Source organism: Mus caroli, chromosome 13, assembly GCF_900094665.2.
Source record: "Mus caroli chromosome 13, CAROLI_EIJ_v1.1, whole genome shotgun sequence".
Lineage (NCBI taxonomy): Eukaryota > Metazoa > Chordata > Mammalia > Rodentia > Muridae > Mus > Mus caroli.
In genome coordinates, this window is record NC_034582.1 from 40,775,775 (window position 1) to 40,797,118 (window position 21,344).

Genomic DNA, 21,344 nt, shown 5'->3' on the forward strand with positions numbered 1-21,344 from the left:
CTACCGTAGTGACAGGGCCTATCGTGCTTCCAGGGGCTGTCACACCCTCAAGCCTGTATCCACTCCCTACCCAAGGTGTTTCATGATGACAGACAGCAGCTTCTTCCCTTAATCACCTTTGACCAGGCCCTCCCTACCCACAGACCTAACTCCCATGGCCAGAGGGCCACCTGTGCAGAAACTTCACAGTGAAATCTGAATGTCACTTTTATTTCTGACTAGGTTTTATCCTCTCTTATCTGAACTGGCTCTTCATAATATCCCACAGAACTAGTCCTGTTGGAAAAATGAGCATTTTTCATTTTGCGAATGGCACATCTCTGTGTCTAAATCTTTGGCTATTCTTGCAATGGCATCATTGGGAGAGAGTGACAAGAATTCATGGGACAAGTGACAAGCACACTTTTGAGGTTCAAATTTCTTTCCAGGAAAACTTGTGCTAGAAAAGATATCCCACCAGTAGAGAGAATTAATGTGATTTTTTTTTTTTTAAGATTTATTTATTATATGTAAGTACACTGTAGCTGTCTTCAGACACTCCAGAAGAGGGCGCCAGATCTCGTTACGGATGGTTGTGAGCCACCATGTGGTTGCTGGGATTTGAACTCTGGACCTTCGGAAGAGCAGTCGGGTGCTCTTACCCACTGAGCCATCTCACCAGCCCTGATTTTTTTTTAAATGTAGTGTTCAAAACCTCTGATGATTTGGTAGGTGAAAGGTAGACTCCTGCTGGCATATAAAGTTAAGTGCATGACATTAGCCATATCTGTCTTTTTTTGTTTCTATTGTCTATTTTTAAAATGGAGCGTATGAGTTCTCTGTATATTCCAGCTGGTCACCCTTTGTCATAGCTACAGGAGCTTTCCCCTAGCTGGCTGTTGGGTGATTGGATCATCTTGCATGCACGTTATTTTTGTATAGATCGCTCTAACTGTGCCTTTTTCACTGCCCTGCAGTTTATGGGGAATCAGCTTGGCCTTTAACCCAACTCCATCTTCCATCTGTGACGTCCGTCATCATTGTCGGATGACAGCTGGTGCTTATAACCAAGTAGCTTCACACTGGCCTTGTCACCTCTTTCTAACAACCTCTTCTGTGGAGTTCAGTTATTTTGTTAAAAAAAAAAAAAGAATATTTCCCCCAGGGAATTAATTCAGTGAAAGGACACTAGGGCTTTGGTGGGAGTAGAAAAGAGTAAGGATGTGTTTTGCAAAATGTGACTTTGCACAGTTGTGAAAACCCAGTGAAGGGCATCTTGCCAAGCATCCTGGGTACCAGCTGAAGAATCCATGGGGCAGTGAGTTGTAATAAAAGGGCTATTTTTGCTCTTTCAAGATCCTGCAGTCAGAGAGCTTGTACTATTTCCAGCGTAGATGCATTCTTGTGGTTGATGGATTCTGCCACTTCCTGGCTTGCAGGTCTATTCTTAGGATGGAAGCACCACTCCATCTGTAGACAGAGCCTGTACCAGTGACATATGGCCCATCAGGGCCTGCCTGCCCTTTCGTACCAAGGTGGGAACCCCAGCCTAGGGCCAGACACTCGGGTGTTTTCTCAACCACGAGAAGGTCAGTTTTTTAACCATGGCTTTCCAGGTTCTGTAAAGAGCCTCCAGGGTTTTTGCAGATGCCTAAGTAGCCTTGTGCCCATTGCTAATGGCGTTTTTGATCAGCCTAGTGTGCAACATTACTTGTGGATTTCGGGTCCCATAGAAGATTTTTGTTTTGACCTCATCAGCGTTGAGCTGTTCCATATGCCCTGTCCTAGACACTCATGGATTTTCTGTTTCTAAATTTGTACTTTTCTGTAGCTTCCATGCAATTACTTCACACAGGTGACTTTCTAAGAGGGGTCTCTGCTATCAGCTTCTGTGCTGGAATTTAGTAGAAATGGAAGTCGGGGACACATTCATCGAGTCTCAGACCTAAATCAACTTCAGAATTGGGGGGCCACTGTTTTCTTTTTGTCTCCTGGAACTGTGGTAGCCTCAATACACACATGCCCTTGGAGTCAGGAGTGAACCTCCCCACTGGCCACTCCATGACCCCCCATACCTGCCCCAGAGTCATTTCTGGTGATGGAGAGCCCTGTTCTTCCTGTCGCAGGCAGGGAACGTGGTGACTGGGGAGATGGTGGAAGAGCTCATCCTATCTGGAGCAGATATCATCAAAGTGGGAGTTGGACCAGGTGAGACCTGTCAAGAGCACAGTAGGGCTGGGCTGACTGTGGGGAGCAGGGGCCTTGGGGCTCCTGGAAGGAGGCTACATGGGAACCGTAAAGTACTCGCCCAGAGGTTCAAGGCGCATTCCTTTGGAAGATCTGATCTTCCCCAGGAAGCTCCTGAGATGCCACTGAACTGCCCTCTGATGACCCCAGGCTCTTCCTACACGAGCAGACATGTGGTTGTGTGGTGAGGTTCTGACCAGAGTGTTAGTGTGGGAGAGCAGACTGCAAAGGTCACTTTGAAGAGAAAGGTCTGTGGGGAATCCACGAGAACAATTAATGAACAAGAATGGCTATGTCCATGTGAATGTTTGAAGGACCCTAAACACTTGTGACTAAGAGGCCACATTTGAACATACCCTGTGGCCCACTGGCTCCCCACGTGATACTAATCCACTGCTCAGGCACTAGGGCTAGCCATAGGCCTCTTGAATGAAGGAACCAACTAGAGCCAGTCCAGCCTTTACCTGGGAGTTGCAGTTTCTTATTGGGACTGGCTGGGGTTTGCCTTCCTGTTTCCCATAGCCAAGCCTACATCCTCACTGCCGTGTTTTAACATAACATTCTGCCCTAAACATGCATCATTACCCAGATACTAGCATCAGAGTGAAGAGAAGAAAGACTATAGACACTTGATCTGGGACTAAAAAATAACAGCAGATCACATGTGCTCTCTCTCACACACACACACACACACACACACAAAAAAAAAAAAGCAACAGCCTTCTACCCTCAAAATAGTCTTTTAAGAAGGAATCAGAGAGGAATCAGATGCAAGGACCATGTAGGTGTGTGCCATTGTAGGAAGAGGACCCTGTGCTGTGATCTAGCATGAGGAGGAGACTGTGTGAGCGCAATGATTGGAAAAATGGCCCGGTCGGCTCACAAAGCAGGCAGGCTTTTAACCTACAGGGAGACTTCAAGCTCTGCTGTTACCTGTGGTTTTCCTCAATGCCACCCACTTAGGCGGTTAATAACTTTCTGAGCAAGAGAAATGGTCCCCGGGCTGCCCAAAAAGCAGCACTTAGGAGACCCCACAAGTCCTGCAGGAGGAGGAGGAGGAGGAGGAGGAGGTGAGCTTTGGTGGAGCAGGAGTGACGGTGACTCACTCATGCTTGAGTTCCTGCATTCTTTCCATGCTATTTATAGTGTTCTTGTGCATGAGGCCCTTTCTCAGTGTCAGGCAGACGGGAGCATGAAATCTCCAGAGCTTACTACCCAGCAGGGAAAACAGACCCCAGCACTCCCACACAGATAATGACTGAAATCGGCTCCTCAAAAGACAATGTCCGTGTGCTGCACAGTTTCCCTGGGGCAGTGAAATTTTAAGGTGGAGCCTGAAAAATGGGAAAGATGTGGGAGTAGGGAGTGTTATGTGGAGAGGGAAGGGGAAGGGGAAGGGAGAGAGGAGCAGACAAGAGAAGAAGCAGGTGGAGCATGGAGGTGGGTACTCACTTGTTTAGAAGTGGGGACATGGGACATGGGATCGGGATACTGGTGTTCCCGGGACCTGAAAGAACACAACCAGGACTGAATGGGACATTGGGGCAGGAGGAGGCAAGGGAGGAAGATATCCACGTGGTGGCAAAAGCCAAGTTGACCCCAGGTTCTGGGCAAGTGGTTCTCAACCTATGGGTCACAACCCCTTTGGAAGTCAAATGATCTTTTCACAAAGGTCACATGTGAAGAATCCTGCCTATCAGATATTCACAAGGATCACATGTCAGATATTCTGCCTATCAAATATTGACATCATGATCCATAACGGTAACAAAATTAGAGTTATGGAGTAGCGATGAAATAATTTTATGGTGGGGGGGGGGTCAGCTCAGCATCAGAGAATGTATTACAGGGTCACAACATTAGGAAGGCTGGGAAGCGCTGCCCTAGGCTGAGTGGGGACTCCGTCCAGGGAGATGGGGTGTACGGTATAGCATGAGATTAAGGCAGATGGATGGAAGCTGGGCTGTGTTTGGCCCAGGGTTGAGTAATTGGAATACAGTTGTGTGGCTTCCTCGCTCCAAGGGTTTGTAAAGGTCAAACCCTGGGACAAGGCTTTCTTCGCCCTGATGCAAATTCATTCCACCACAACCACACCAGGTGGGGTTTAGTTTGAGGGGGTGAGAAAGCCAGGAGAAAGCTGGGAGGATCCTGGGCGACCCCTGGAAGTTGAGTCCTCATGTGTGGAAGGAGGGGAGGCTTCCATGCTCAACCATTGTGTGTACGTGGGGGAGGGGTCTGAGGAGGGTGGGGGGACATGGCATCAGGAAGGACATTGAAGGTTGTGTGGGTGGTGATCTGTAAGACATTTGCCCTTGATGATGGTGAGGACTTGAGGGGCTGATATGGCCAGTGGGGTACTGTATAATGAGACCGTGTTGCCTGCCTAGTCAGCATGTCCACTGTTGGGGAAAAGTCACCCTTCACTGGGGCAGGGACATAAGATGGCGAAGGGGTGTCGTTTTCTATTGTGTTCGACTCACGCAGAACCCTCTGTGAATCCACCTCTCTTTCCGCACAGGTTCTGTGTGCACCACCCGAACCAAGACAGGAGTGGGCTACCCGCAGCTGAGTGCTGTGATAGAGTGTGCTGACTCCGCCCATGGCCTCAAGGGGCACATCATCTCTGTGAGTATTAGGGTCTGGGAGCCTCTGGGGACCCTGGGGAGATCTTTGCCCTGCCTCTGAGGGACCATGCTGCCTTCAAATACCCTACTTCCAAAAATATCACATTTACGGGTCCTAGAGATCTGCATGTCAGTAATGAATTTGGGAGGGGCAGGCTAAGGGTCATCATATCTCAGGTTCAGGAGTTGGGAAATGCTTGGGGAAGTGATAAGGAAATGTGGGGGTTTGTTACAGATGAGATGACAGAAGGAAAAAATAAAAATGAAGTCACTGTTTGGAGCGGGGAGGGGAAGGGGGTAGAAATGCAGATCGCAGATGAGCGCTTGAGAGAGTGTGGCTAAGAACTATGTGGGAGTAGGGATGGGTGGTGGCGGGGGGCATTCTTCTCAGCTCAATAGGAAGTTATTGAAGATGTCAAAGCAGGAGGTTGCAAGTGGGCAGATTGCTTTTCAGCAGCCAACAGGCTGGCTCCTCTGGGAAGGGTTAAGAATGGGCAGGACACCGGTCTGAAGGGCGTTTGAGGAACAGAATTAAGCTTTGGCAGTGGAGTTGGTGTTTCCGGGGCTGGTCAAGGAGGAAGATTCCACTTTGGCCTTGTGGGCTGGTTCTTAAGAATGGCTACAGAGGAACAAGATCACTCTGGATTTGTAGGTTCGTGTTGGTTTCTGAGGGGCGTGGCAGGCACCAAGGTTGGTAGAGAGTCCAGTGGCCTTGGGAACTTGTGAGCGGGTGAGGAAGCAGAGGGATGCGCAGGTGGGAAGCGAACCTCAGACCTTGAGTCAGCAGGAGCTTCTGACAGGAAGGAGGAGGAGTGAGCTGAGGCAGTCGGATGCTTCCACCTCACCTGTGACTTGTGGAGGGCAGTGTCAGTCAAGGTGTGGGAAGCAAGGAGTTGAACATGGCACAAGTATTCTGACAGAACTCCTGGGAGGATGATCATCACCAGCCATCAAATGCACCTACTCCACCCTCATCATTCACAGAACCACCGTGTAGACCACTGCCAAGAGTTATGTGATTTGAGCTACAGACTACAGGCCCATGCTGTAGTGGACCATGGTACCTGCTTGGTTAGTTGAGATGATGGATGGATGGATGGATGGATGGATGGATGCATGGATGGGTGGATAGATGATGTGCCCAGCTGTTCCTTGGCATTCTCTAGGGATGGAGTCCAGCACTCCCATGGGAAACCACAGTCCACAGAGGTTCACGTCTCTCCCTGTGCACAGTGGACTGGCATGGAGGTATAACCTCCATACCTATTCCCGTATACTTTAAATCATCTCCAGATGACCTCATGTAGAGTAAATGCTAGGTAAACCGTTGCTACCCTGCATTGCTTAGGGGATAACAAGAAATGTCTGTGCACATTTAGTACAGGTGAAGATTTTTTTTATTAAGTATTTCTGCAGTTGTTTGAACAAACAGGTTAAAAAAATCATAACTATGTAAGATAGGCTATTTCCCTACTTCCCTTCTCTCCTTCCCTCTTTTTCTATTCTTCTCCCCTCTCCCACCTACCCACCCACCCGTGCACATTTTTGTACACATGTACAATTACACATTGCAGTCAGAGTGATGGTATATTTTTAACGGTTCATAACGGGGCTGACTTGACTTGAATGTGTCAAACCTTCCAGTCATTTGACTTAGGCAGTTGCTAGGCCAGGCTTCCACAGGAGCTCACCAATAGGTGTCCAGATGTAAGAACTTAGGCCATCATCACTGTGGAGTGCTGCCTCGTTGGCTTTGGCTCCATTCCACAGCCTGTGGAGATCTCAGCTTCCGGCTTCTGTTTCATGGTAGCCTCTCGGTGGCATTCTAGCCCTGCAGGCTTGGCTTCGTGAGAGCTCAGAGTAAGAAACCCCTAGGCACCAGGCATTAACCAGTACTGCAGATGGCTCTCCACTGCCACAGCTAGAATCCAGGTGTTGGCTCACACTGCACATGGCCTGTGCTTCTCCTGTTTCCTCATTCGGTAGGCGTCTGCTCACCCGTTCATTTGGAAAGTATCTACAATGTCTGTGGTTCTCAACCTTCCTAATGCTGCTACCCTTTAATACAGTTCCTCATGTTGTGCTGACCCCCCAACTGTAAACTTATTTCATTGCTGCCTCATATCTGTAAGTTTGCTACTGTTATGAGTCATAAACTAAATATCTTATATGTGGGTTATCTGATATAAGATCCCTGTGAAAGCATTCAACACCCAAAGGTGCTACTATGTGCTACACACTAGAATAAATGGAAAAAGGTTAATGATAGTTCTATAACACACACACACACACATACACACACACACACACAGAGTACTTTTCCAGGTTTTGCTCCACTGAGAAGAACGAACATTTATTGAAGTAGCGTGTAAAAAAGCTGACAGAACTGTGAATCTGCATTTGCAAGCAAGGACACTTAACTGGAGCCACCCAGGAATCCCAGGCTCTTGTTGGCCAGTGGCTCTCAAAGTTTATGTCAAGACCTAGCTCCGAGAAACCACTCCAAGAAGTGTGCATTTACACACACACGTTTCCTGGCCTGAATCCCAGTGAATTAACCATTTCTGAGGTTGGCTCTAGTTGTGTGACTTTTCCAGGGAGACAGGAACAAACGTCTGTTCACCCCAGATTAGACACCATGCCTGAATGAAGAAATGATCCCATCCAAATGCAGCTTTGTGAACCAATAATTATTGGGGCTTACTTCACAGGGGCGAGGAGTTACAGGAGTCTCTCTCTCTCTCTCTCTCTNTGTGTGTGTGTGTGTGTGTGTGTGTATGTATGTATGTATGCTTACTTCCCAGGGGCAAGGAGTTACAGGAGTGTGTGTGTGTGTGTGTGTGTGTGTGTGAACAACTACGCCAGCATGAGTGATCACCTCACAGTACTGCCTGAAGGCAGTTCCAACCACAGCTACCTCTGTTAAGAGCCTACACCACATGCAGCTGGGTAGGAAGGCATGTGTGGCTGGACTTTGCAGGGTGGCTCTGATAACTGTCCCTACACCTTCTGTCTAGGAGGACATGTTAACAGGCCTGAGCTTTCCAGGGTCTCTCATGGTCCCCCACCCCCCAGTTTTGTGACATCTGGAGGATAGAGTTGCACCAGAGCCCCCAAAGCCTCAGGTGTGATTGTAAGTCTCTTTGCCATCTTCACCATCAGGGCTCTCAGTGGCTCTGTGTCACATACACATCTTAAATGGCTGCTGCTGGTAGCTGAGGGGAGATCGTGTTGGGTTTCTAAGGTGTGAATGAGGGAATAAGTGAGTTCCCTTGGCCAGGGAGAAGCAGTTGGTTTTGAGTTCCTTTCGCCCCCTGCCCCATGCCTGCTCACACCACCCTCTCTACAGAGGCCTGAGCCATAATGTGTGTTTGAGCCATGTGTCAGCCCTCAGGTACTTCCCACCTTTTGTTTGAGACATTGTTTCTTGTTGGCCTGGAACTGTCCTAGACAGGTAAGGTTAGCTGTCTGGCGCGTGAGGTTCCTGTCTCCAGGCCTCTGTCTCCAGGCCTCGTCTGTGGCTATGTGGAGACAGCCAGTCTGGGCTGCTGCACTCAGCTGTTCACATGAGTTCTGGGTATTCAAACCCAGGTCCTCACAATTAGGAGGCGAATGATTGACCAGCTGGGCCATCACCTCAGTCCCTGAGCAACTATTTTTAATCAGAAGAGGCATGCCAGCAATCCCTGAACCAAATCACTCCTATCCCATGATGCCTTCTGTCTTTAAATATAATGCTAGCCATGTTGAGAAACAAGACAGGCAAAGATTGTCAATTCCTGCCTTGTATATTTGCCCAGGACTCAACTGTCTTACAATTTCTTAGCAGCTGACTGTCTTAGTTGGCAGGAGGGTACCCCATGTTCTGTCTTCCTAGAGCATCATGGGATTCCTTGAACTGTAAACTGTAGAAGGTGCCAACTTCAGCCTCTTGATAAAGCGTGTTAAATTGCTTTACAGTCAACACCTCTTGTATTCTGGCATGTTGGATGTGCATCACCCGTTTCTTGTAAGTGTACACACCAGCAACGTGAACAGACAACACCGTGGATAAAATACTCTCTCCATGGCACTATGCAGCCACATTAACCAAGGACTTTGGGTCCACTGGAAAATAGGCTTGTCTGCTTTTTTAGTTTAAAAAATGGTATGTGTATAATTGTTTTTGCTTACATACATCTCTGTACCAGGTGTGTGCCTGGTGCCTGCGGAAGCCTGAAGAGAAGGCATCAACCCCCCCTAGAACAGACAGTTATAAACCGTTGTGTGGGTGCTGGGAATTGAACCCAGGTCCTCTGGAAGAGCAGTGTGCCTATCAGCTGAGCCATATCTCCAGCCTGAAGCATTTCTTGAGGTCTCAGTGACAATGGGCTTCTGAGACAGGCGTTAGTTCTGACCACCATCCTGTGATTTTTTTCAGGTGCTCACATGATAAATCCTAGTGTAGTTCCAAGCTACTTAGGAGTGCGCAAAGAGTATTCTGAAGTCACGTTGCTGGGTTCTCAGACTAACAGAAGCTTGCGTTTATGTAATGTGATTATGGGTTGCAGTCCTGTGCATAGCGCTGGCTTTAATTTTTATGCCTTTTTTGTGTCTATATAACCCATGCACACGAGTGAAGGCCAGAGGACACCTTTAGGGAGTCTGTTTTCTCCTACCATGTAGAAACAGTCTCTTGTTGCTGTGCTGTGTACCCCAGGCTAGCTGCCTCATAACGTTCTCTGCCTGATTCTTGTCTCTACATCTCATCAGGGGAACGCTGGGGTCACAGGCACATGCTGGGATCACGTGTTACCATGTGACATCCTGCTTTTCACGTGGGTTCTGGGGATTGGATTAGGACTGACTTGGGCCATGGGTTTGCATAGCTTCCACTTCTAGCCGCCTAACCAGCTCCTGGAGCTGGTTTTTATCTAAGATAAAACTCTAGAAAGCGAACGGGGTAAGCAAGGGACATGTGAAGTGGAAAGCAAACATTTGGAGGCGAAGAGAAACAAGCCTAGAAGCAGTCACATGGTTTTTGTGATGTCACACTGAGGGCTTTGCCCAGATACCTTGTCCAGAGAATCTGACTCTTAAAATAGTCAGGCTTCACGGGAGCCGCTCGAGAACCATGCACTTGACTGAGCAAGTAGTTACCCTTAGAAATGTTTGGAAGGAAAGACTGAATCTTCAGCACCTCCCCACTGATCAGAGCTGCAAGCATAAAAACACTTTGTTTATGCTCATATATATTATACATATATATGTATATATATATTATGCATGTAATATATAATATACATGTGTTATATGTATAATATATAACATATAACATATAACATATACACATATATCACACATATAATATATATGTACATATATTATACATATATCATACATATAATAAATACACATATACATATAATATTATGTATATACATATATATTATACGTATATATTGATGATGTCTGTCTCTGATTTCTGAATCCTTCTGCCTCTGCATTCTGAGTGATAGGCTCACAGACATCTATCAGCAAGGATAGCTAAGCAGCAGGCTTTGAACCCTCCTCCTTGGAGTGTGGGGGCCAATTAGGTGATGAAGAAAGACTATCCTTAGTGTATATGTGTGTGTGTGTGTGTGTGGGGGGTGCAGACCTGTAGTCCCAGCACCCAGGAGGTTCACATAGTGAGACTCTGTCTCCGGCCAAACAGAAGAGTGTTGAGTCACAGAGCCTAGTACTTTCGGGGTGAGATGTTCTTTGCAAGGAAGGGTCTTGCCTCTCTTATAGCTAGATGTCCCCACCTGCAACTCAAGAGGTGGTTGCCTTGCCAACTTTCACCTGTTACCCCACAGACATACTGTGTTCCTAAACCAAATGTCCAGCTCCGTGTAGCTGGCTCCCACTTTATGAAGACAGGCCCTTCCTTCTGAGGTCTTGGCGTTTGTCAAGCCCACGCTGTGCTTGGCTACATCCCTGTCACTTTGTTCACTGTCCCCATCTCTTCTTGTTCCTTGCCGGGCTGTCTGTCTCTCTGTGCTTTGCTGGCATTCGAGAGCATTGTCACCCTTCTCTTTCCATATCACCCAGGCTCTGCTAGGATAGTAAATCGCAGCCTGCACATTTGGGGTCTCGCTAATAAGGAAACATGTAAAGGCTGTATCCTAGGAACTTTGAGTCAGTGACTGTAACCTAAGGTTGCAGCTTATCCTGCTGCCTGTGAGGCCAGTCTGTGCTGTGTGGGCAGAGTGGATGTCACCAATGAGCACTTGTTTTTAAGGACATCTGATGGACTGGAGATGCAAGGCAGCTGAGAAGATAGAGGAGCCAGCTCCGTGCCCTTTTTCTCAGCTCTTAAAATAATCTAGCGCTCAGACTAAAAAAAATCTCACCTCTCTGCAGGCAAGGAGGGGTGGCTTCTGAGCGGGGAGGAGGAGGGAGCAGGGAGTGGCTGGGCATGTTATATAATGGTGTAGCAGGGCACAGTGGCCAGTTTGACACACTTTGTCCTCCTCCCCAGACATAGGTGCTTGAGCCCAGAGGGTGGACAGGCAGGGGTGACGGCCTCTGACCGTCAAAGTAAGGGTAGTGTTGGGCCAGCTGCTTGGGTAGGGGTGGGAGGTAGTTCCCGGTTACTTCCTCCTCACTGGTGAGCATGGGCTGGCCTGTTCCCACCTTACTGATATTCTCTCCTTCCTTCCTTTGAAGGATGGAGGCTGCACATGTCCAGGAGATGTCGCCAAAGCCTTTGGTAAGTACGAGGGACACAGCTCTGCCACAGGGGGAGAGGGACTGACAGGGAAGGAGGAGCTCTGCATAGCTTGGAAGGACCAGATGGAGAAGGGAACCCCCGAGGGGCTTCTGAGCTTTTCGGGACTTTTCTTTGCCGGGGTTTCATTTCTGTCTAACCAATTCCCGGCTCAGCTTGCTTCGGGTCTGTAGCTGAGCAAGTCAGGAGCCCAGAATGGGGATGGCAAGCTAGAAGTGGGTCGGCTTGCGATGTTCTCAGTAAGAGAGGGGAATGCCCAGCGCTCGCTCCTGTGACTCTGGCTCCTGGTATCTGGCTGTGCAGATACCACCACCTGGAGCAGCCCCCACCTCATCCTGGCTGGATTCAGTCTTGGTGGAAGGTTGACCAGGCCTGCCTCCCACTAGAGGGCAGTAGTGTCTGCTGTAACCCATCAAGGTCTCTGCTGTAGGGCCTCTGGGCTCCCTGTTTGTGTCACACACTAACATCTCACCAGAAGGGTGGTAAAACAGAGCTGCAGAGCCCGCATGTGCTTTCCACAAACGGGAACTAGCTGCCTAGCCTCAGATTGTTCAGCTGTACACTATAGGAAGCTACACACACATACACACTGTGGTAGAAAACTTTTTGTCATAGTAACAACAACACAAACATTTGAGTTACATTGTATTTGTGTGCATTGTATAGTAATCAGCTCTTTCCTTCCACCATGTGGGTCTGGGGGTGTTTCGGCTTGGGAGCAAGTGCCTTTACCTGGTGAGCCATCCCACCAGCCCTTGGTCTGTTTTTACAGCAGTGATAGAGGAGGATCCTGCTGGCTCAGTTTCTTAGCAACCCAACCTATAGCAAAAAAAAAAAAAAAAATGCCTGCCCCTAGATCTGCTGTGAAAGAGAGAACAAACCCTCTTCTATCTTGCCTATCCAGGGTATGACAAGGTCACAGTCCCACAGTTAGGTGCAGGGCCTTATCCTTAAGCATTACATAGTGTGGGCTTCCTCCAGGTATGCCCCATGGATCACAGCACTAAGTCGGAGCTAAACACACTAAAAAGCAACAGTCCTTCAGGAGGTACCATGTCCCCAGGCTTGGTGCTGTCCTCAGCTTTCCTCAGACCTTTGACCTGCTCTGTTTAAAGTGTAGTCCTGCATGTACCAAGGAAAGAGAGAGGGACCTTGTCTAGGAAACGCCAGCTGGGAAGCAATTTGAGTGTTGAGAAATACAAATCACCGGGAACCAGTTTAAGCAGTTGTGCATAGCAGATCTGTGCTCGGGGTTCCTGCTGGTGACTTTCTTCATCTGAAGGTCTGGCCAGACTACACATCTCACTGCCTCCTTAAAAATCACAGCAGAGCTGGGCATGGTAACACAAGCCTTTAATCCCAGCACTCGGGAGGCAGAGGCAGGCGGATTTCTGAGTTCGAGGCCAGCCTGGTCTACAAAGTGAGTTCCAGAACAGCCAGGGCTATACAGAGAAACCCTGTCTCGACAAACCAAGAAAAAAAATCACAGCGGGAGGCGGGGGTCAGCATTGGTGTCTGAGAGCTGCTAGTGGCACACTGTGGAGTCCATGCCGTGCTTATCAGGGTCAGCTCCACACAGCATCACCTAACAGATGGAGCAGAGTAGAATTGACTTAGTGCTTACCCTGGGCTTGTGTGTGTGTGTGTGTGTGTGTGTTTCCTTATAAGTGTTCAGATGACCCCAGCAGAGACATCAAGGCTGCTTCTCACCTACTATTGGTCTGTCATTCACCCTGATTACTCGGCATCCATTTGCAGGATATTTGATCACACTGTGAGCCCTGAGATTGTGTTATTTACTTGGGGGATGGGGAATGGGGTGGGGGAACAGTTTCTAATTGTGGTGTGGCTCAGTCCTTAGCACACACCTCTAATCCCTCTAGCTGGAATATAGACATGCTCTTAGTCCACCTCTTTAATCCCAAACAATGAAGGTCAACTTAGTTTGTAGAAGAAGCCACCCATGTTTGAAAGCGATGTCTAATTGAGTGGCAGACAATGTGACGAATCAGAGAAAGATTTGACAGAATAGGACATGCCCAACTCTCATGAGGAGAGAGGAGAGGCAACATAAGGAGGAGCCACACAGATGGAGAGAGGAAAGAGACGGTTTCACTGGAGAGTTGTAGAGACAGGTTGCAGAGAGAACAAGCTACGACACAGGGGAAAACAAAACGAGCCAGAGGATGAGAAGAAGCCAGAAGATGGGAACAGATTTTCAGAGTTTGAGGCCAAGCAGAGCAATTCAGTTAGAGGTCCAGAGTGAAGCTGCCAGCTTGGAGAGGAATTTTGAGTCAGAATAGCTGAGTTAAACCAGCTAGCCAGAGTTCAGACAGAACAAGAAAGGGTGAGCTTATTCAGCAGCAAGTCTCAGAAGCTGAAGACATTCTAGGCCTAGGTTAGATTATCCAGGGCTAGGCCTAGGTTAGCAGACTGAGGCAGGGGGCCTCGGAGATGACAGTTATATCAGACAAATAAAAGATGCTGTTGCATTCTGTTATGGACCAGTTTAGTTCCAAATGGAACCCTTGGTGACTCCGAGGGAAAAGTCATTGTTAGTGTCTCGATTCTTAGTCCACTGTTCAGTTGACAGAAGTTAATTTGGTTCATGGCTGAGAAGACTGGGATGCCCAAGATGCATCAGTACTTGCCTGAGCCCTTGAGAGGATCTTCCTGCTGTCCTACAGGTTGACTGAGCCATCACATAGGGAAAGAACAATTGTTTTACAGGGCTACCGAGAACTTCATGTCTGTAACCTGCATGACTTCCCAGAGGCCTCAGCTTGCAACACACAAACTGAACTGTATAACACATCATATTTGACACCCATAGTTACCCAAGGGCAGCAATATAGAAAATCACTTGAAATTTTGTTGAATTGTTTTTGGTTTTGGCATAAGGTCTCAAGTAGCCCAGGCTAGCTATATATATAGCCAAGGATGATCTTGAGTGACTTCTTGTTCTCCTGCCTTCACCTCCAAAGTGCTGAGATTACAAGCAAATGGTACCAGGCCTGGTTTATGCTAGGATCAAACCCAGGGCCTCCTGAATGATAGGAAACTGAGCTTCATCCCCAGCCTGCAGTCAGAGTACCGAATTCAAGGTCAGAGGATATGCTTTGTAAGATGCACGCAATCTTCCAGGCCTTTCTGGATGTAAAGGAGCAAGACCTGTTTGGAAGGTTTCATAGCCAGTCCTTGATCCATTCAAGGCACTCCTGACTGTCTCTCCCCTCCCTCATTTCCTTCAGTCTCCAGTCTTAGAAGGACACGGAACCATGCTTAGAGTCAGGGAGCACGAAATGGGCAAGACCCTCTTTCCAGATGCTATACTCTCTGAGCCTACCTCTGCCCTGTCCTTCTGTCCACTCGTTGGCGTGTAGGAGCTGGTGCAGACTTTGTCATGCTGGGAGGCATGTTTTCAGGGCACACCGAGTGTGCAGGTGAGGTGATCGAGAGGAACGGGCAGAAGCTGAAACTCTTCTATGGCATGAGCTCAGACACAGCCATGAAGAAACACGCGGGAGGCGTCGCCGAGTACAGGTATGGCTACTGCATGGCTTAGGCTGTGTCCACCAGTCTGGCTAGAGCCACTGTGTATTCTTGTCCTTTATGGGAGGGGCTAGAAATATAGACCCAGCATCTTTGTACGAAGCACTGACTTACATTCTGCTAGCATTTACCACAGCAAGCGTGGGACAGGCAGAGGTATGATTACAAGGTCCAAGCCAGGGAGGGGATGACCCAGCCTCCTGTGGTTACACATGAGTCCTGCCTTGTCTCAAAAGAGCCCTCCCTGAACAGCCTCTGTCACCCTCCATCTCTAGCCTAAGGTAATTCACTCTCTGAGGATGAAGAGTGGTCGTTCATGTGTAGCAAACAGACAGGAGCTTTCATGGAGGATATTGTCATCTACAGTGTTTCGTTTACTGCCCCGCGGGCTCTGACAGTTGACACAGGCAATGTTCTCAGCTGGTTAACCAGATCACCTGACTGCAGAATCAAGACTCTAGGGTGAGGCGCAGTTTTAAAACTCCCAACTTCACCAAGGCCACCTGGTCTTTTCCATTCACTTCCAGAGTAGCCTCATAGATGCTTAAACAAATCCACATCAGAGCAGACCTGGTGCATTGCCCTGCTCCATAGAGCTTACCCCTGAAGCTCATCAGAGCCAGCTCTGAGGATAGACTCCGTGAAGGACGTGGGGCAGAATGTCTCAACGTGCTTAAAGAAAAGCTGGCTTCACACGAGGATGGGAAGCCTACTCCTTGCTGGCTCACACCTTCTGTGCCCAGACACTTGCCCAACAGTCCCAAATTTCTTCCCAGGGTGTGGGATTCTGACACCTCATGTAAGGAGAAGCCACACAACTCCACTGAGTGGCAGTAGTGGGTAGGGTGGGAGGTATGACAAGCTGATTGCAGCTGCCTTTTCCTCTAGTCACTTCTCTTCAAGTGGGAACCTTGACAAACATGGAAGGGGGAGCTGGGTGAGCAAGAGGTATGGAGTTGGTCTCAGTGAGAAGTGCCCTTACTTAGTGTTGCTTTCGGACCCCTTCCTGCTATCATGGTTCCTGGATTCTCCGGCCAAGAAGCCCACTGTCTTTCCAGCAGGCACAGTCACCTTCTGAGGGCCATGTGGCATGCTGGGCCAAGATGATGTTGAGCCACGTGGTTGAGTAGCCATTCTGTGCTCCATTTGAAGTATATGTTCCCACCTTCCAGCTGTTGCGAGTCCTCCCAAAATAGCAGTGGACAGAGAAAAGCAGGGCAGACTGTGACAATACAGAAGCCAGGAGCTGAGGGAGAAGCCATCTGGGGACTTCAGCAGGGTGGAGGTGTCAGGGAAACACCGAGCCTCAGTTTGGGAAGCGGGTTCAGATCTTAGAGTTCTTCATTGAGAATGCTGAAGGAGGCAGGACCTCCACCCACAGTTAGCCTTATCACCCACAGTTAGACAGCATCACCACCTTATCCTGCTGCTGTCTCTCTCCCACTTGCAACCTTGCCGTAACATTGTGACATGAGTTCAAATCCCTCCTCTGACCTCAGATTTCACTGCTGCCTGGTCATTAGTGCTGTGGTAGCCTCTCGTCAGTCATTAGCACTTACATGAGTGTTACAAGTGAGTAGACGTTGGGGTCCCACAGTGGGTTACTCATTAAAAAAATGCCATCACCTTAGCAAAGAGGAAAGAACTTGGGAAGGTCTTGAACCATCTGCCATGGCAGCCATCATGGGTGCACACAGGTATGTGGCTCTCGGGTCACAGAGCTCTGAGATCTGAGCCAGCTTAGGCATGTCAGATGCCCTCTGTCCTAGCCACTAAACAGCCTGTCACCCAGCCCATGATTTAAGGTGTTAGACTTCATGCAGAGTGTGGGAGCACACGTTAGGTGAAGACAAGTTCACATTCCATTTGTATTTTAGGCAGTGAGTTTCAGACTGAGTTCCTATGTTCTAGCCAATGACTAGGCACAGAAAGTTCTAGAACTTTTAGGTACCTGTTAGGGCTTGCCTGGGGCCTCGCCTTCTGCAGTGCTTCTGTGCAAGCATGCTCAGAGCCTGTCTCCATTTTTCAGGATCAAGGTCTGACGTACTGTACAAGGTGTTTTGCGATGTTCTTGGGATGAAGGACAAGGGGAGAGCTTGATGTCGCTTAGTGTTTGCACATTAGGCCCAGCCTGAATTTCTATGCACGGCTCTGAAAATGTGGAGATACCACCTGCAGTTCTGAGTGTTATCTGCGCATAACCTCTCAACCCCGGCTCTGGGCAATGGGTGTCTGAGAGACTGAAACAAATGGACCTGGCACATGGTAGAACCTGGCGAAGGGCATCCCTGGCAAAGGACTGGCAGGCTGTGGGGGTGCAGTTACTGCATCTTCAAGGCAGAACCTTGTAGGTCTTAGGCAGGCCTGTGTTTCCCATGATGCTTCCCCTGAGGATACACAGCAGCCATAGAGCTGATGCTTAGGAAGGCAAGCCCTGTGCTTTTTCTATCAGCCAAAATGGATGGATGGAGGGAATGTGGCGGGAGGTGGTAGCAGGCGGGAGGCAGCCCAGTCGGCTCTGTTTTCCCCAGGGAGGAATTAGGCTATTTGGTGGTTGGTTCCTAAATAGGAACCATAAGAGTGGAAGAATATGGTTAGGGGAGAATGTCACTACTGGGGACTAGGGGTGGGGGCTCTCATTGCTAACCAAGACCTCTCTTTCCTCCGTGAACAGGGAAGTTCCTATAGGGTTGGAGGAATACCTCATCTTTCAGGGTCTCAGTAGGGATGTCAGAGTGGGTGAAACACCACCCTGTGGGTTTAACATTGCTGACACCATTCCCACACTCACCAAAGCCTTTGTTAGCTGGGTAAGACTTGGCACTGGATGGGGAAGGGCCTTGCAGCACCCCACCCGTCTCCAAGGAGTTACGGGCAATTCATGGTTGCCAGGGGGAGTCGTTTTCTTCAATGGTGTGACCAGTGGTGAGGTGCCCCGTGCTCTAGGACATAACCCTACGGAGTGAATCAGCTCAATGGATCACAATGAAACAGACCAAAAGGGCGGGAGAACGGGGGTGGGAGGGGCTTATGAGGAAAGAGCAGGAGTGGTTTTATAGGTGGTGCCGGGGAACATAAAATGTCCCAAACACTCCATTTGCACGTATACTGTTGTCAAAGGAATGAAGGCTACAGCAGGGAGAATTCCACCTTGGTTATTAAGGGGGAAAAAATAAGATTATTCCTCCTCACCCTTCTCCTTTCCCTCCTCAGGGCCTCTGAGGGCAAGACCGTGGAAGTGCCTTACAAAGGGGACGTGGAGAACACCATTCTGGATATCCTTGGAGGACTGCGCTCTACCTGTACCTACGTCGGGGCTGCCAAGCTCAAAGAGCTCAGCAGGAGAGCCACGTTCATCCGGGTGACCCAACAGCACAACACGGTGTTTGGTTAACCTTGGGGATGCAGACCTCAGTGTTGAGCCTGAGTGGAAGCCTCCTTTCACCATGCTTCGCCCCTCCCCTTCTTATCTGCCTTGGCAGGCTGGCTGCTATCACAGATGCTGAGACTGAGTCCTTGTCCTGATCTTGTAGCCCGAGACCTTGGGGCTTGCCCTAGTGCCTGTGTGGGGCCCAGGAGCAGGGCGCTCGTGGGGCCCGGGTCAGCTCCTAGAACTCATTGCCTCCTGGTTTCAACCAACCCTTGCACCCTCCTTTCTGTCCGCCATTAGTTTTCTTTCTAAAGGACAATGGTTTCACTTTTAATATAATGCTATGATCTTGACTGAGTGCTGGAGTTTGCGTGTTCAGGAGCACAGTCCTATAGAGCTTCATAAGCCTTGGGAAAGCCTGCCCAGTCAGGTAAGTGAACCTCAATGGTTAACACACAAGGCCCCTTGGTTGGAGAGGGAGTGTGGTGTGGGGCTGAGCAAGAGCCTACAAAGCTCACAACCCACCTACTGCTACCTGTAGCTTTTCGTTGCTGGGAAGAAAAAAAAATGCAATGAGCAGGGTCACAGGCTCTCAGGTCGCAGGGTCAATGGACATGAATTGTCTAACCCTGTTAGCTTGTCTCCTAGCCTGTTTGGAGCTGCTAGCAAGCTCGACCTGTCCTGGGATTTTGTGTAGTATGTCAGATACGCAGTTGATCTCCAACTTGTCAGGCTGGCTGGCCCTCTCTCTTTTTTAAAGTCAGGATCTAGCTGTTAGCCCAGGCTGACTTTGAACTTGCAATCCTCCTGCTGCAGCTCAGCCAGGCTGACCCCTCTCCAAGTGTTTACAAACCATCTTGAAGCCTCACAGATGTTTTATGAAAAAGCCATGAAGAAGCCTTGCTGAAAGACAAGTGCTCTGAGGCCTAAAGGGGCTTAGATTGTGAGTCACGGAAAGTCCCTTGTATGAATACTTCCTGGGAAGTAGCTATGTAGGAGGGTGGCCATTATTGCCTGGTAAGAGAGACTCTGTCTTGGAGAAAGGCCCTACTTAGCCCAGGGAGCTGCCCTGCAGTGTCAAAGCATTAGTGTTTCTGAGAATCGGGTGGTTTTTCCTAACAAGGTTTATCAGCAGGCACAGGAGTGTGCCTTTTCTTTGAAAAGGCAAATATAACATTCCAGGGAGGAGAACGGTATTGCTGAGTGAGGATCAATTAATTGTCTGGTGCCTACCATATCTGATGATGTAGCTACACCAGTACATGGGGGCAGGGTGCCCAGCCCATTACCAGTCAGGTACTTTACGACTGCACTTAACGTTTGAGAAGAGGGCACTCTGAGCCCTCCTCCAGCCTTCCTCCCAGAGCCCCGAAGCATTGCTCTTAGACCCGTAGAAATATGAGTGGCATACTTGGGAAGGCTGCGTGCTGGATGTATTCATGACTTTTCCCATCACAATGACCACATTCCCCCGAAAGGAGCAACTTAAGGGAGCAAGGGTTTCTTCCAGGGAAAATTCAAATGACACTGTCTGTTACAGTAGGGAGTGGCCGGCATCTGTGACTGTGAACACAAGGCTGCTTGCTTACATCTCTGCAAATGATTGAAATCCTGTTCCATTTGGTTTCCTGCCTCCGTTGCCCTCACCCTCTATCCAGTCCAGGTCCCCAGCCCGTGGGATGGGGCTACTCAGCTAATTGTCTCCAGAAACACCCTAACAGGCACACCTATAATTGTATCTCCTTTGTGATTCTAAACCTTCGTCTGCTTGGCAGGATGAATCATCACACATGTTGTTGCAAGAAGAGGGGTATTCAAGGCAAACAGGATGTGGCACTTGTGTAGAGGACCCCCACACTCTGTCCGCCCTATCTGTGTCTAGTGTCAGCCTCCCTTGATACACCCTATGGAGGATGTGTTTCATATTTAAGTCAGTTTAATGAGCCTAGAATAAGTAAGAAGGAAAGGAAGTCCTAAGTCCCTTCAGGTGGACTGGCATCGGCAGGTCTCTTCAGACCTGTGCATTTCCCCCAGATTCTCAATATGATACCTCAACAGCTCAATATAACATTATAGGCCTGGTCCCTGTGTTAAATTAACATTGCATCATGCATCACTGTGGGGACATGGCCCCCAAAGGCTCCATATAGCACATGCTCTACATGGGTGCTGCTTCAGGATGGGCTTGGCCTGGGCTTCGGTTTCCCTCTCCCTGCAGTGACAAATGCCACTTTGCTCTGTAAGGATCCTTGCAGACTGGTGGTTTTATGTAGCCAAAGGTAGGCCCCTTGCTATCTAGTTCTAAGCAAATGAAGGCCAAAACGTGCTCTTGCAAAACCCCAGGCACCAGGATTATCTTGAAACAGAGGCTTCATAAAAAGAACACACATTCCCTTGGCTAGAGTAAGTGATCAGAATGAGCCTAGAGGATCTACTGTGAGAGCATCCTTCAGTCTAGGCAAACAACACGGACAAAGAAGGCCCGTTGCCCATGCACGGAACTTTCTGTGATGGAATGGGAGCAATGATGGCAGAAGTGGCTATGGTTATGAGAGGCTGCCTGCTCACATCTCTGCAGACAGGGAAGCAGAGACATAAATGTCCCCATTTCCCTATTAGGTCATAGGTATAGGAGGGAATTCTCTTTGGAAGGCAAGCATAACCCTGGAGCAGGGGAGCATGAATCTTGGTCTTGGTCTGGAGCAATGCTTCTTAGAGTTTCAAGGCATGTCTCAGGGTATCACAGTAAGCTATGTATTTTTCCTAATCAGCCTTTTGAGTTATCCTAGCCATAGGATAACTGTTAGCTATAAACAGTCTG

The 21,344-nt window shown here is 48.8% G+C and overlaps 1 protein-coding gene across 1 annotated transcript in view; it reads left to right on the plus strand.

The window, feature by feature from the left end:
* The window catches only part of Gmpr (guanosine monophosphate reductase), a 39,302-nt gene extending 20,425 nt beyond the window's left edge, over positions 1-18,877 (plus strand). The window contains exons 5-9 of the mRNA XM_021180306.1: positions 2,106-2,187; positions 4,745-4,851; positions 11,541-11,583; positions 14,985-15,144; positions 18,367-18,877. Coding sequence (XP_021035965.1) covers positions 2,106-2,187; positions 4,745-4,851; positions 11,541-11,583; positions 14,985-15,144; positions 18,367-18,547 — 573 coding nt within the window. The 3' untranslated portion in view covers positions 18,548-18,877. The remainder of the gene's footprint in view (positions 1-2,105; positions 2,188-4,744; positions 4,852-11,540; positions 11,584-14,984; positions 15,145-18,366) is intronic.
* Positions 18,878-21,344: the final 2,467 nt, after the last annotated feature.